This window comes from Schistocerca americana, chromosome 7 (assembly GCF_021461395.2).
Source record: "Schistocerca americana isolate TAMUIC-IGC-003095 chromosome 7, iqSchAmer2.1, whole genome shotgun sequence".
NCBI lineage: Eukaryota > Metazoa > Arthropoda > Insecta > Orthoptera > Acrididae > Schistocerca > Schistocerca americana.
In genome coordinates this window covers 159,797,360-159,812,699 of record NC_060125.1, presented here as the reverse complement: position 1 = coordinate 159,812,699, position 15,340 = coordinate 159,797,360, and the positions used below count along the sequence as shown (strand labels likewise).

Here is a 15,340-nt window from a genome sequence, read left to right as displayed (position 1 = left end):
AGTAAATGTGTTTCCTCTGAATTCGTATGTCCTTTACAAATAGAACACTAGTAATTAAGTGACAAAATATGAATTTCTGCTGGATGTGGCTAAGGTCTTAATAGTCAACTACGTTGTTCAAAGGACGACAAGTTCTTATAGGCATTGGAAACTATCACAGAATATAATGCTGCAGTTAGTACAGAGAGGAACAGAATGGAAAACAAGAGGATTCCCAAGAAGATACCTGGAACAGAGATGCAAAGGAAGTGACCAGGAGAAAAGGTTAGTGATAGATGGGTGATAGGTGGGGAGGACTGGGTTGCAAAAGGAGGTGGTGATGCACTAGAGGAACACAGGAAGATGGTAAGAAAACAGGAATAGATGGCAAGTTTTATGTTCCAAACAGACCCAGACTGAGGCTGGAAACTGTTCAGAATGATCATGAGTAGTTGTCATCCCCACAACATCTGACAAAAAAGTGAAGCGTACACAAAACGTGATCAGGTGTCATTTTAACTTTGTACATGCACATGCTATCAGCTAATTTGTAATCAATTAAAAATGCAGTTCTCTGTGACATGAAGAACAGCCAACATACTGCATTGGTGTGGTTTTGTTTAGTGCTGTTACCAGGTATGGTATGGTATATAAGGCTTGTGAACAGTGTCAGATGTTGTGTGATCATTGTGAATGACAGGGAGACGCGGCATACTTGTGTGAGACAGTGTTATTGGTACCTGACAGATTTTGAAAGCGGCCTTATTTTGGATCACCAGTTGGCCAGCTGCACAACTCATGCAATATCCAGATCTGGTGGCATTTGGATGTGATAGTGGCCTGAAGTTGAACTGCATTGGAACATGGGGGCAGGCACTCTCATCGTCAATGTACCAGTCGACCACTTCTGAAAACCAAAAGTGAGGATTGCTTTATTGTGCACCAAGCATGTCATAGATCCTTCACACATGCACCTGCCATCCAAGCAAAAGTAATTAATTCCACATAACATTCTGCACCATTGGTCAGAGACTAGCAGCAGCCAGACTAGGAAATTATTGTCCCATGTGAAGCCTGCTGTTAACACCACAATACAAACGACTGCATTTGGAGTGATGCCATGACTGGGCAGCACAAACTGCCAATGAATGGCATCACAGAGTGTTCAGCACTGAATCAAGGTTCTGCAATACCCCAGAGGACCATCGTCAGTGAGAATGGCAGAGACTATGGAGGCGTCCCATTATTACAATGTTTTGGAGTGGCATAGTGGTGCTACTCCTGGCATCATGGTGTGGGAGCCTTCAAGTTTGACTTTAGGTCATGGTTGGTAATGACTGAGAGAACTCTGATGGCACAACAGCATGTCACAGATGTCCTGCACCCTCATGTGTTGTCTCTCATGCAGCAGTATCATGATGCCATTTTTCAACAGGACAATACATTTCTAAACATGGCACATGTCTCTATGAAGTGTCTGCATGACTCCCATGGGCAGCAAGATCAACAGGTCTGTCCCCAATAGGAAATGCGTGGAACCAACTTGGGACATCAGTTCTGTCTCAGTGCCAGTATTAGGATATCAAGGACCAGTAACAACAGTTGTGGGCCAGCTTGCTTCAGGAGAGGATACAATGGCTTTACAGCATCCTTCCCAACTGAATCAGTGCTTTTGTCCAGACCAGAGGGGGTGCAAATTCACTGATAACTGGGCTGTTACTGAAAAGTTCTTTTTAAATTTGACTCGAGTTTGTAATCACTGGAATAACATCACATACCATCTCTACCTGTGAAGTTTCATTTTGTTTCCTCTTCTCCTGCAGGGTGCTTCAGTTTCTTGTCTGACAATGTGTATAAAAAGACATGCAGTGAATATGTTAGTCAGTAAACAATTTACATGGTTTCATATGTTGCTCTATTTATGATAATGTAAGATTTACCTATGATCCAGCTGGAGTTAGTGGCAGTGGATGAAACATGAAATAAGTGTTACAGCAGGAATGGGTGTAAGGATAGGAACTTTTGGTTTGAGATAATGGTCAGGAAATGCCTTATGGTTTGGCAAGGTAGTTACAGATTTTAGGAAGGCAATAAACAGAGACAGTGTTTACTATGGAACTATATATCAAGGATAGATCTCAATATGGGGCAGGACTTGAGAGTGGATTGATATATGGAGGCATTCAATGCCTGAGTCACACAAAGTAATTAGGAAGGTGCTCCACAGACTTTTTTGAAGTGAAAGCTATATTTATCAGAAGGTGAGGGGAGGAGACTGCCCAAGAGATTTATTCGAGGACAAGATCTGTAGGATGGATGCATGAGAGGAAGGCCTATGTCAAGTTGTTGGTACAGGTGTTGAGGATTTGGAGCAGATACAATTGCCACATCTGCCTTATCTGTAGAGAAGGGAGACTTGGATGTGGAAGGGGTGGCAGTAAGCAACAATACCTCCACTTTGACACTGCTTCCACCTCAGTCAGTGCTATACTGTTCACAGCAGGTGTTTACTAACATATTGTGAGAACTGCTTCATAATAAATGTAACTGAGCTTAGTGATTCAGTAAACTGTTTTACTATGCTGTTTTCATTTCAGATCATTATCCACAATAATACTTAGGGCTAGATTCTACTTCCTCTAGATTAGATTAGATTAATACTTGTTCCATAGATCATGAATACGACACTTCGTAATGATGTGGAACGTGTCAGGTTAATAAAAGATGTCTGTACAAGATATTACATTACACAAAATATTGCATGACACAGATGTTTAAGTTGTTTTTTTTTCCCCTTAATTTGTATCTAAAAATTCAGCCAATGAGTTGAAGGCGTTGTCATCTAGAAATTCTTTTAATTTATTTTTAAATGTTAGTTGGCTATCTGTCAGGCTTTTGATGCTGTTTGGTAGGTGACCAAAGACTTTTGTGGCAGCATAATTTACCCCTTTCTGTGCCAAAGTCAGATTTAACCCTGCATAGTGAAGATCATCCTTTCTCCTGGTGTTACAGCTATGTACACTGCTATTACTTTTGAACTGGGTTGGATTATTAACAACAAATTTCATAAGTGAATATATATACTGTGAGGATCCCTAGATCCTTAAAAAGATGTCTGCAGGATGACCGTGGGTGGGCTCCAGCAATTATTCTGATTACACGTTTTTGAGCAATGAATACTTTTCTACTCAACGATGAAATACCCTAGAATATGATGCCATACGGAAGCAGTGAATGAAAGTAGGCATAGTAAGCTAATTTACTGAGATTCTTATCACCAAAATTTGCCATAACCCTAATAGCATACGTAGCTGAACTCAGATGTTTCAGCAGACCATCAATGTGTTGCTTCCAGTTTAACGTCTCATCAATGGACACACCTAAAAATTTTGAAAATTCTACCTTAGCTACAGACTTCTGTTCAAAGTCTATATTTATTACTGGAGTTGTGCCATTTTCTGTACGGAACTGTATATACTGTGTTTTATCAAAATTTAAAGAGAGTCCGTTTGCTGAGAACCACTTAATAATTTTGTGAAAAACATCATTTACAATTACATCACTTAGTTCTTGGTTTGTGGATGCTATTACTATACTTGTATCATCAGCAGAAAAGAGCTAACTTTGCATCTTCATCTATGTGGAATGGTAAATCATTAATGTATATCAAGAACAGTAAAGGACCTAAGACCGAACCCTGTGGGACCTCGTACTACATAGCCCCCCCCCCCCCCCCCCTTCCCCAGTTTGAGGAATCAGCTGTTGTTTTAACATTACATGAACCACTTATTTCAACTTTCTGCATTCTTTCAGTTAAGTATGAATTAAACCATTTGTGCACTGTCCCCCTCAAACCATAATGATTTAGTTTATCTAAAAGAATTCCATGATGTTTCAACTACCTTCATGTCTAGATGCTCATACTTTTTTGTTGCATGATATGTAGTCCTTTTTGGATTTATAATGAGGCCCTTTTCCATGAGCCATGGTGTTGTGATGTTTATAAAAATATACATTGACACACATACTAAGCAAAGCACTGTGAAGTACATGCCAGAGTGGACTTAATATTATACCACATGTTTGGGTTTCTTCCCACTTCAATCATGTATGAAGCCAGAGAAGAATGACTGGTCAAATGCCTCTGTGGATTAGTCTAATTTTGTCTTCACAGTCTCTATGGAAGCAATATGTGAGAATATGAAGAAAATCTCTATCTCCTCCTCTTAATACTGCAGTTCAAAGTTCCCTACTTAAAGTCATTTTTAAGAAGTTGATGTTTTGCTTGTTGACGATCCTGACTCCTTTAGTGGTTTGCTTCAGTTCCTATGTTAGGTCATTATTTATGAAATGGCTAACTGGCTGTCCATGACTACTGGATATTTCTATTTGAATTACCTGTGCCCCATTTATAAATTTATTAATACTGTTGATCATGTCATTAGTGACTTTCTGACTTTTAGAAATCAGTCTTGTAGGTGCATATGTAATTGCCTCCATTTGTACTGTAACAACAATATTCCAAAATTTTGCCTTTTTTTTTATTCTTTCCCCATGTCATTGTTTCGGTCTCTAAAAATTACACTGTTTTTCTTCATCTTCTGTCATAGTAAGTTTGAATTTATTTTTAGAGAGAGGAAAATTTCTGCATTTGATGACCTTGCATATATACAGAACATGAGCACATTATTTATCAAAATACTTTCCTTTAGCTTTTGGTGATCATGGGCTTAGTTTACAGCATGAAGGAACTTCCCTATTATTTTAATGAATACCACCGTTTTCTGAAAATGTGCTTCTCCCACAGGTACATTACAAATAATTTCAGTAGCAAGGAACACTACTGTAACTGCATCAGAAAAATGCCAAATTTCTTGGAACTGTGAGTAAGAATTAGCTTGGTGTCTTAAAAGAGGCATTCATGTACTCCTTAGCTGTGGAAAAGAGCAATGATAATGCTGAGATGTAACTGGAATTAGAGAACAGAAGCAGTTTTATTGCAAATCCAGGACTGCACTGAAAAAGAGATAATTTAATTCTGCAATATACTCTCAAAATCTGAGATGAATAACTCTGCAGTGAAGAAAGAGTGTCTTGTATTATTTGAATAATCAGTAAGTAAGGCCTGCTGATTGCATTAATTTATAGACTATTCACTGTTGTGATGGATCATGATTTTTCATATTGGCTGATAAGGATGTGTCTGAACAAATGTCAAGACAGACACTGACATTTCAGTAGCATGACATCAGAGCAAGATACAAAATCCAATGCAAACATGACACCAACTGCATTCTGATAATCTCTTGGAGGAATATCCTAGCATGGATGATATCCTCATTATCACTGCGTTAACAAATGTCACTGCTGAGAAAGGTAGAATACAGCAGTGATAAAAACCATAATGCCCTGAGAGAGGTAAGAAGCCGTCAAAGGAGAATTCCTGTGGATACAATGAACATTGTATAAAGGGGAACTGCAATGCAATAATATGAAAATGTTTGTTCATTATCCCGGTTCATTTGTAATCAAACATTCACAATAATTTTCACAACATTTCATCACATGGTCATCCGGGACTATTTAAAAAATAAAATAAAAGCAAGCTTCACTATTAACATCTGTGTTAATACAACAGACTATCTAAAATGCCATCAATGGAATCATGTGGCATCAATTCTGTGCATTGTGGTGCCATTCTTGGAGTATATTTATCAGGGAAGTGATTTATTTAGTAATTTATTACACTGAATTTAAATGTAAAACCCACCATTTAATGGTTTTCTTCTTTTATTCTCAATCCATGGACTTGTCAGCACCAATTCTTGTTCTTCATTTTTCCCAATCATTTGCATGTCTGTTCACTTTTGAATGTGTTGATAATTTCAGACATTGATTTATCTGCCTGAAGTACTGAAGTCTTGGGCTTCTCATGTATTCTTCCCAGGCATCTTTCCTCTTGTTAATTTCATAATAAAGGAACAATGTCTGCAAAGATGTCCAACCCTTTGGTCCCTTTGTTCCTTGATAGCGCTCCATACTGATCTTTCCTCTCCTACATTGTTGAAATTTTCTTCATTGGTTATTCTCTCTGTCCATGGAATCTTTATGACTGTAGCAGTGTACGTGAATAATAAACTACACAATGTATGATATTAAAATTAGAATTTGATAAATTCTAATAATGAATTTTCTTATATTCTGCCTGGTACTTGTCACTGTTCTTGAGTGATTCCACAAATATCACACAACTGGTTATGGGCCCTCCTTATTTTTTTATCATGTTTCCTAATAGCTATAGAAATTTTGCAGTTGAGAATGCTGAAAGGTAATTAAAATGACAAAACATTGTATAATATTCTGCTCTATAAGAAGGAAGAATCTTATTACCCATACTGATAATGAGGGAAGAATATGGTAGGGAAGTGAGTAGAAGAAATTTGAATTAATCTCGTCCCTATTTGCCAGTCCCTTTAATTTAGTAGCCCCATTGGAAACAGTTGTTTAGCTGTGACTCCAGGAATGATTACCAAAATTGATAAATAGGATTCATGGGCACAGACTACCTCTCTCAATACGCTGTAAAACTACTGTATAGAATTCTGAAGCTGCAGATACAAAACAAAGTCCTTGCTAAATGCATGGTTTTGAAGTACAGAGCAGCGCATTTAATGTTTTTGATCCTGGAAAAATGTTTCAGACAAAACTGGTGTCAAAAGCCATTGAACATTACAGGATCACTCACAGAATGATACCAATGAACAAAACACAGAAACTGACCTCAGAGGGAGCTTTAAATACACATTGAGAGATATACTGTCCATGTGTATTGCCACTGATTAGAGAAGCTGGGATACAATACTGATCTTCTAGACATTCACAAACAACTCAATCAAATTAGACACTACAGGCTCCATGTAATTTTTTCTGCTCTGTGGTTGTGAGTCCAAAACCGCAACGGAAAAGTGAGTTACTAGAAGTCACTGATACACTGTCTTTACTTGTTATACAAGTCTTCTATATGAAAACTTATTATAGTCATGAGTGACAAACTGACAATGGAGAGATTCCATGTAAAGGACGTGAAGACCCTCTCATCACAGTGACCACATAGTTGGAATGTGACTTTTTTTAGCATTACCATACCAAAGAAATTTCCAGGATCTACTGCCAAGATCCTTTGAAGCAGCACCTATAAAAGTCACTCACTATTCTCCAGGAGGGAGAAGGGCTGTCACTTGTTTGTTGTCCACCATGGCGTAGAGGTTAGATACGTTGTTGGCAATGTGCTAATCCTAGGTTCAAAATCACAGAACAGAGCAGTGAGTATGAATGACCACTTTGCCTGGAATTCATATATTTTGAAACACACTTTGACTCAATTTCAACAAAATCTTTATTTACAGTCCTCCAGAAACTAGCCATTTATTTACCAAGTAGTATTTTGTTCAGCAACATATATGATGCACCTTCCATTAGACTTAATTAGGATAGTAAGAAATTCAAAACTGAAACAGTAATTACACAATAAGTTTCTGTGCCACCAAAACTAGGCTTGGCAGCCCTTAAGAATGTTTTCAGATGCTTACAGTGGCAAAATAATTGAAGAATATGTGCTGTTATAATATTTTTATACCACTTTCATTTTGCTAATAACTTTGTACCATTTGCCTCTAGTGCAGGTAAATTTCAACAAAAAATTGAAAACAATAGAGAAAGTTTGAAAGCAGGACAAAGATCAAGTATAACAAAACTAAAACTCTGTGCATTTAATAACTAGGAAAGAAAGTAGTGCAATTTGACAGTGAATTCATAAAGGTGGTTTCCTTTTTTTATTTAGGATAATTGGATGAACAGAAAAAGGAATAAACAGAAACAAAATAATGGCCTGAAGTTCTTATGATAAACTAAATAGGACTTTTAGAAACTAAGCCTCTTTTTGTCTGAAAATGGAAGTGTTTATTAGTATCTTGGACGTATGGCAGTATGACTTATTTTTTTATTTATTTATCAGCAGCCAACATATGCTGAAATACACAATTTTGCATTTCACATTCTACACCATTTTTAATAGTTTGCCATCTTATTGCTAGAAATTTACTTTATAACTGCAAATTGATGTGGTGCACTTGGAACCAGTAAGTAACACTGTATACACTCTGTTGTTGTTGTTGTGGTCTTCAGTCTACTCTATCCTGTGTAAGTCTTTACATTTCTCAATAATTACTGGAACTAACACCTTCTGAATCTGCTTACTGCATTTACCTCTTGGTTTCCCTCTGTGATATTTACCCTTCATACTTCCCTAAAATATTAAATTACTGATTCCTTGGGGTCTCAGAATGATGTGTCCTAGCAACTGATCCTTTCTTCTAGTCAGGATGTGCCACAAATTTCTTTTCTCCCCATTATGTGGTCTACCCATCTAATCTTCAGCATTTTTCTGTAGCACCACATATCGAAAGCTTCTATTCTCTTCTTGTCTAAACTGTTTATTGCCCATATTTCACTTCCATACATGGCTACACTCTATACAAATACTTACTGAAAAGACTTCAAGACACTTAAATCTATATTCAATATTAACAAATTTCTCTTCTTCAGAAATACTTTTCTTGCCATTGTCAGTCTACATTTTATATCCTCTCTGCTTTGGCCATTATCAGTTATTTTGCTTCCCTAATAACAAAACTCTTCTACTACATTAACTGTCATATAATTCTCTCAGCATCACCTGATTTAATTAGACTACATTCCATTATGAGAAAAAGAAACACCTACAGCCATACTTATGACTTTATTTGTTTTGTTTGTACCAGTTTCGGCACTTCACTGTGCCATTTTCAGGCTGTAGTTGATGCAGACGGGGTTGACACGATCCCTATATATTTCACATCAGTGGCCAGCATAACTGGTTACGCAAACTACCTGAAAACTTTGATGTCAGCACTCAACAGCCAACACTTGATGGTTAGAATGCTGACACCAAAGTTTTCAGATAGTTTACATAACCAGTTATTCTGGACACTTGTGTGATGTGTATAGGGATTGTGTCAACCCATTCTGCATCAACTACAGCCTGAAGATGGCACACTGAAGTGCCAAAACTAGTTACAACAAAAGAAATAAAATCATAAGAACAGCTGTAGGTATTTCATTTTCTCACAGTCCGATGTCTCAAAGAGCTCCTGTCAAAGGGATGGACATACATTCCATTACTCTTGTCTTGCTTTCATTGATGTTCATCTTACATCATCCTTTCCACACACTGCCATTCTGTTCAGAGATGGCAAGGGATTTGGAGGAGCACTCCAAGTCCTTTCTGTCTCTGACAGAATTACAATGTCATCGGCAAACCTCAAAGTTTTTATTTCCCCTCCCTGAAATTTAATTTCTACTCGAAATTTTTGTTTGGCTTCATTTACCGCTTGCGCAGGGTACAAACTGAATAACATTTGGGATAGGCTACAACCCTGTCTCACTCCCTTCTAACCATGCTTCCCTTTCATATCCGTCAACTCTTATAACTGCTGTCTTGTTTCTGTACAAGTTGTAACTAGCCTTTTGCTCCCTATATTTTACCCCTGCTACCTTCAGCATTTCAAAGAAAGTACTCCAGTCAACATTTCCAAAAGCTTTCTACAAATGCTATAAATGTAGGTTGCCTTTCAAAGAAAGTATTCCAGTCAACATTTACAAGAGATTTCCCTTAGTTTATAAATGTATGTTTGGCTTTCCTTACCCTACATTCTAAGATAAGTCATAGGTCAGTATTGCCTCACGCATTCCTACATTTCTCCGGAATCAAAACTGATCTTCCCAAAGGTCATAGAATAATTCATAGGGTCAGTACTGTCTCATGTGTTCCAACATTTCTCTGGAATCAAAACAGAGCTTCCCCAAGGTCAGCTTCACACTCTGTGTTACATAAATCTGAAGTTTTTGTGTACACTTTGAGGATACACAATACTGAATGTTTACAATGGATGGGGATGAGGAGATTTACTATGTTCATTCAGATTCCTCAACAGTATAAACACACTTATTTACATTCAAATTTCTTCACACTGTAAACACACTTATCAACTGGCAATTTATGAAGGTATTTCTCAAAAATATCATTAGGTTATTTTCTTACTGGTGGTGGCAGCTTTTATAAGCTTCATCCTTGTGTGCCTAAAACTGTTTTGGATCTTGCACAGTACTGCAAATTCTACTTCTAGGTTATTTCTAGTTTCATCAAGATGGATAGCTGTTCTTGAAGATAATGTAGTTATTTTTTTGAGGATAGAAGACATGTTGTAATATAAAATGAGGGTACAGTCAAGATATTTAATTCTTCAAAGTCATTTCAGCATGATTCTTGGCTTGTAATTCCTGCTGTCAATGCTCTCATAGCTTTCTTCTGCCACAAGGCCACTGTTTGAGCATCACGAGAGATGCCTATAGTTTTATTGTATATTGCAGACGCAACTGAAAGAAGGCACAGTATGAAGATAGTAGTTGTTGTTTGCAAACTGATTTTTTAATTTGCTTAACACAAAGACTACTCCAAATAATTTGGTACATAACTGTTCAGTGTGGCTGTTACAAGTCAGTCTGGGTTCCAGGTGAATTCTGAGAAGTCTAACAGAGTCAGAATCATTCAGTTTTTCATTGAGCTTTCGCAGGAAGAAATACATAGTTTCAGTCTTGCTGTTGTTTAGGATAAGTTTGTTATTTTGGACTCATGTGGCAGACTATTAAGGCATTGGTTTTGTTTCTTTCCTCATCTCCTCCAGGTTGTTATCCACAGTAATCAGGGTAGTGTCATCAGCATATATTATGGGGCAAGAAAGTAGGCAAGTCATTCACGTACAGGTAAAAATGAAGGAGCTAAGTACTGAGCCTTGTGGGGCACCTGTAACAACTAGTAGGACATTTGATTGAAGTTATTTACTATAACCATTCAAGTTTTGCTAGTCAAGTATGATCTTATTAGTGTCAATTCATTATTCTTGATACCACAGCGCTTAGCTTATTTATAAATATTTTTTGTGACACAGTGTCAAATGATTTGCTCAGGTCTAGTAGTAAGTAAAGGAATTTTTCTTAAAACCATCAAGAATATCAGTAATAAGTTTTTGTACTCCATTTATTGTAGACAAACCTGGTCTAAAACCAAAGTGTGAAGAGGAAAACAGATTGTGCTCCTCAAAATAGCTGCACAGCTCTAATTTAATAAACATCCTGTTAGGTTGGATATTATGGTATGAGGGATATTGGATAGTAGCTTTCAGGTCTGTTTTTATGTCATTTCTTATAAATTGGAATAACAATAATAGCCTTCAGGATGTCATGAAATTTTACAGTCTTAAAAGTATTATTATTCAGAAGGGTAAGGATGGCAACAATAATGTCAGTTGCCAGCCGGAGTGGCTGTGTGGTTCTAGGTGCTACAGCCTGGAGCCGAGCGACCACTCCGGTCGCAGGTTTGAATCCTGCCTCGGGCATGGATGTGTGTGATGTCGATAGGTTAGTTAGGTTTAATTAGTTCTAAGTTCTAGGCGACTGATGACCTCAGAAGTTAAGTCGCATAGTGCTCAGAGCCATTTGAACCAATAATGTCAATTGTTTGTTTCATCATGGTGTTTGAGATGCCACAGAGATCTTCACTGTAAGAACTATATAGGTTTATGACCACTTTGTATACAGTTTGGCAGGTAACCTGTATCCATCTAAAAGGTAATTATTTAGATCAGGTATGTTATGGAAAGTACTTCCAGAAGTTGCATCAATTGGTGTGGATGTAGTAGAACATTCACACTTACTGCTATTAACAAAGTATTCATTTAATATTTCTGGCAATATAGCAGTTTCTTGTCTGTTTTTGTGTTTTTCTGCCTCTGTAGTTATTCCATTCCAGGCAGCTTTACATTTATTGCTAGAATTTTCAATGAAAGCATCATTGGCTCTTTGCTTTGCTGTCTGAATTTCAGTCCTGTACTTCTTCTTGGCTTCTTTGTACCTCTGCTTTGGTTCTAGGTTAACAGTTTTAGGCATTTGATGAAGGGCAATGATAGTGTTTCTCAGGTTATGCAGCCCGCTGTGACACAGTTGTTCAGCCTTCTTTTTTTTGTTTGGTGCACTATCTATTTTCAACTTTTTAGTTACTTGTGAGGAACAGCTTTGATCTAAGTTTGTTAGTATATTAGTAAATAAGTTAAAAATCTATCTTGTTGTCACAAGTATATACTCTATCACACTCAAGTTCTGACAATTTTCATCTTAGCTGTGTAATGTCTGGATATAACAGTCTGAGCGTCTCAATGTGAATAGGTTGCTACACAAGATAATTTTCACAGCTGACCATCAATCATAGGCTGTGGTGGTCAGATAACATTGGATTTATCATTCATACACATTTCTCATCCAACTGGAGATTGTGTTATCCAGTCATACATTTAGTTGGGTCAGCCTGTCATTCACAAAGTAAAAGTTATTTCCAGGTGCTGAAAATGGAGAACAGTTGGTGTTGTGTGTCTGATGACAATATTAACATCATCAGTATATGTTATCTTGTGGTGCTTGTATTTTGCTAGCAGGGGTGACCTTTCAATGTGAAAACTATTAAAAAATTGAGGGTTGCTTGGTGAGCAATGGAGATATGTATGCTGAGAATTAATGGCACAGACAGAGAAACAGACAAATAGATTGAGTACAATGAAGATGTAATTATGGCTGTAATGAAAATGAAATGCAGGTGAGAAGTGCTTGTAGTTGGGGAAATAAATGGTAGATAGGTCAAGGAAGTTCTTTACTGGATTCCAAGAGATAGGAAGAAAATAGATGGTAACATGAGGGTAAGTGAGTATACAACTTTAGAAAACATGCAGGAGAAACATGGCTGTGTATAACTGAAGATCATAATTCAGGGAAAAGTCAAGCTGCTTTGGATATCAAATAATTGCTGCTGATGATGATTTAATTATCTGACTATTGTATCCTATCAGTCAGATAAAATTTTGGATTTTTTTTGTGCACAGTTACTAAAATTTGTCATCAATAGAAGGTTAATATGATTTTTCTTGTATCCAAAGATATTAGCAACACTTTTTACTTGCATTTCATTCTTTTTTCATTTCAAAATGCTGTAATGAAATTAATATTAGAAGAACACAGACTATGATGATACTGCAGATCAAGGATGTGTTATTAATGAATATAGAGTAGTACATTACCCATTCTTGTTTGAGAAAGAAAGAGAAAGAGAGAATTATAACACAACTAGTACATACTTCAGCAAGTTTAGAATAATTAAGATCACTCTGAAGAAGTGGCTTGTTGAGAATTGTTGGAGGCAAATAGTGCTGAAACATGGCTTTTCGGGCCTCTGTATCTGGTAGATCCACAAGTATCCTCTTCGGCAACCGTCGCAGTATTGCTGCATCCAGTGCCCTGCAATTATAAATGCAAAACAATGCATGAGTAAACATTTGATATACTGACATGGCCATTACAACATTTAAAAAAAATTCAAGTAAAGAGACTCTCATTCAGTTTGAAGATATATGTGAGTTTCTGAGTTTAATGGTTCAGTGACAGTCTCAACAGCAAATGAAGGAGAATACAGTTTTGGATATTTAATTGCAAAAAGTCTAAAAAGATAAAGAAGTAGACCTAAAGCTCTCTTCATTGATGTATTTGTAAGAACTTGACAAATAATTGTGAGAAAATGAAATAGTTCTCATTTAACAGTGTCATTGTCATTATGATAAAGGTGGTGGTCTTCAGTCCAAAGATTAGTTTGATGTAGCTCTCCACACTAGCCTATCCTGTGCAAACTTCTTTATCTCTGAATAACAGTTGCATCCTACATCCATTTGAACCTGCTCACTATATTCATGCACAGATCTCCCTCTACAACTTTTACACCTTACACTTTCTCTGATTCCCAAATTGATGATCCTTTTATGATTTAGAAAGTGTCCTATTAACCAATTCCTTCTTTTAGTCAAATTGTGACATAAATTTCTCTTCTTAACAATTTCATTCAGTTTCTCTTTAGTTATTTGGTTTTGCCATCTCATATTCAGTATTCTTCTGTAACACAGCATTTCAAAAGCTTCTCTTCTTGTCTGAATTGCCTATCGTCCATGTTACACTCATGTACAAGGCTATGATCCAGACATGTACCTTCAGTACAGGCTTCCTAACATTTAAATTTATATTCAGTGTCAGCAAATTTCTCTTTTCCAAAAATGTTGCCAAAGACACTTTTCTGGATAATGTCAGAGATATTTTTCAAACAACATATTAGCCAGCATTTGTAGCAACAGAGACTTGTTTACAGCACTGTACTATTTGTCATACAGTTTTACAATGAGCACAGTTACTTGACATGTAGGTAAAAGAAATTTTCAATTTTAGAATTTAGAAAAATCTGGCAATTTTTTGTAGGAGTGGCTAGTGTATGTTTTCAGTTTTCTGTTGAAGTGTAGATGATTCTTAATTTCTTGCTACAGGTTAGATGGGAGTTCGTTGAACACTTTTGCACTAGAGTACATAACTTGACACTGGACTCTAGACAAGACAGTGAAGTTGGCAAAAAATTTCATGCTATATTCTAAATCCTTTTGTAATGGGTTGGGTGAGAAACATCTCAAGTGATATGCAGGCAAAAATATGCTATTTTCAATAGGACCATGCATATTCAAATCAAAGCTGTGGTCCAAGTCAATATCATACACAGAAGAGCCAAATAAACTGGTGCTCCTGCCCAAAATCATGTATGGATCCTGCGAGCAAGCAGAAGTGCCACAACATGATGTGGCATGGGCTCGACTAATGTCTGAAGTAGTGCTGGTGAGAACTGATACCATTAATCCTGCAGGGCTGTCCATAAATCTGTAAGAGTATGAGAGCGTGGAGATCTCTTCTAAAAAACACAATACAAGGCATGCCAGGTATGCTCAATAATGTTCATGTCTGGGAGTCTTGTGGCCAGTGGAAGTATTTAAACTTAGAAGAGTGTTCTTGGAGCCACTGTAGAAATTCTGGATATATGGGGTGTTGCACTGTTCTGCTGGAAGTGCCTAAGTCCATCGGAATGCACAATAGACATGAATGGATGCAGCTGATCAGACAGGATGCTTACATACATGTCACCTGTCAGAGGCATATATAGATGTAACAGGGGTCCCATATCATTCCAACTGAACACACCCCACACCATTACAGAGCCTCCACCAGCTTGAACAGTCCCCTGCTTACATGTAGAGTCCACGGATTCATGAGGTTGTCTCCATACCCATACACAACCATCCACTTAATACCATTTGAAATGAGACTCATCTGACCAGGCAATATGTTTCTAGTCGTC

General features: G+C 37.1%; 1 protein-coding gene across 2 annotated transcripts in view; it reads right to left on the bottom strand.

Annotated features, from left to right (window-relative positions):
- The window catches only part of LOC124621986 (katanin p60 ATPase-containing subunit A-like 2), a 193,512-nt gene that overhangs the window by 24,698 nt on the left and 153,474 nt on the right, over positions 1-15,340 (bottom strand). For both annotated transcript variants that reach the window (XM_047147527.1, XM_047147526.1), the window contains exon 8: positions 13,257-13,416. In XM_047147527.1, coding sequence (XP_047003483.1) covers positions 13,257-13,416 — 160 coding nt within the window. The remainder of the gene's footprint in view (positions 1-13,256; positions 13,417-15,340) is intronic.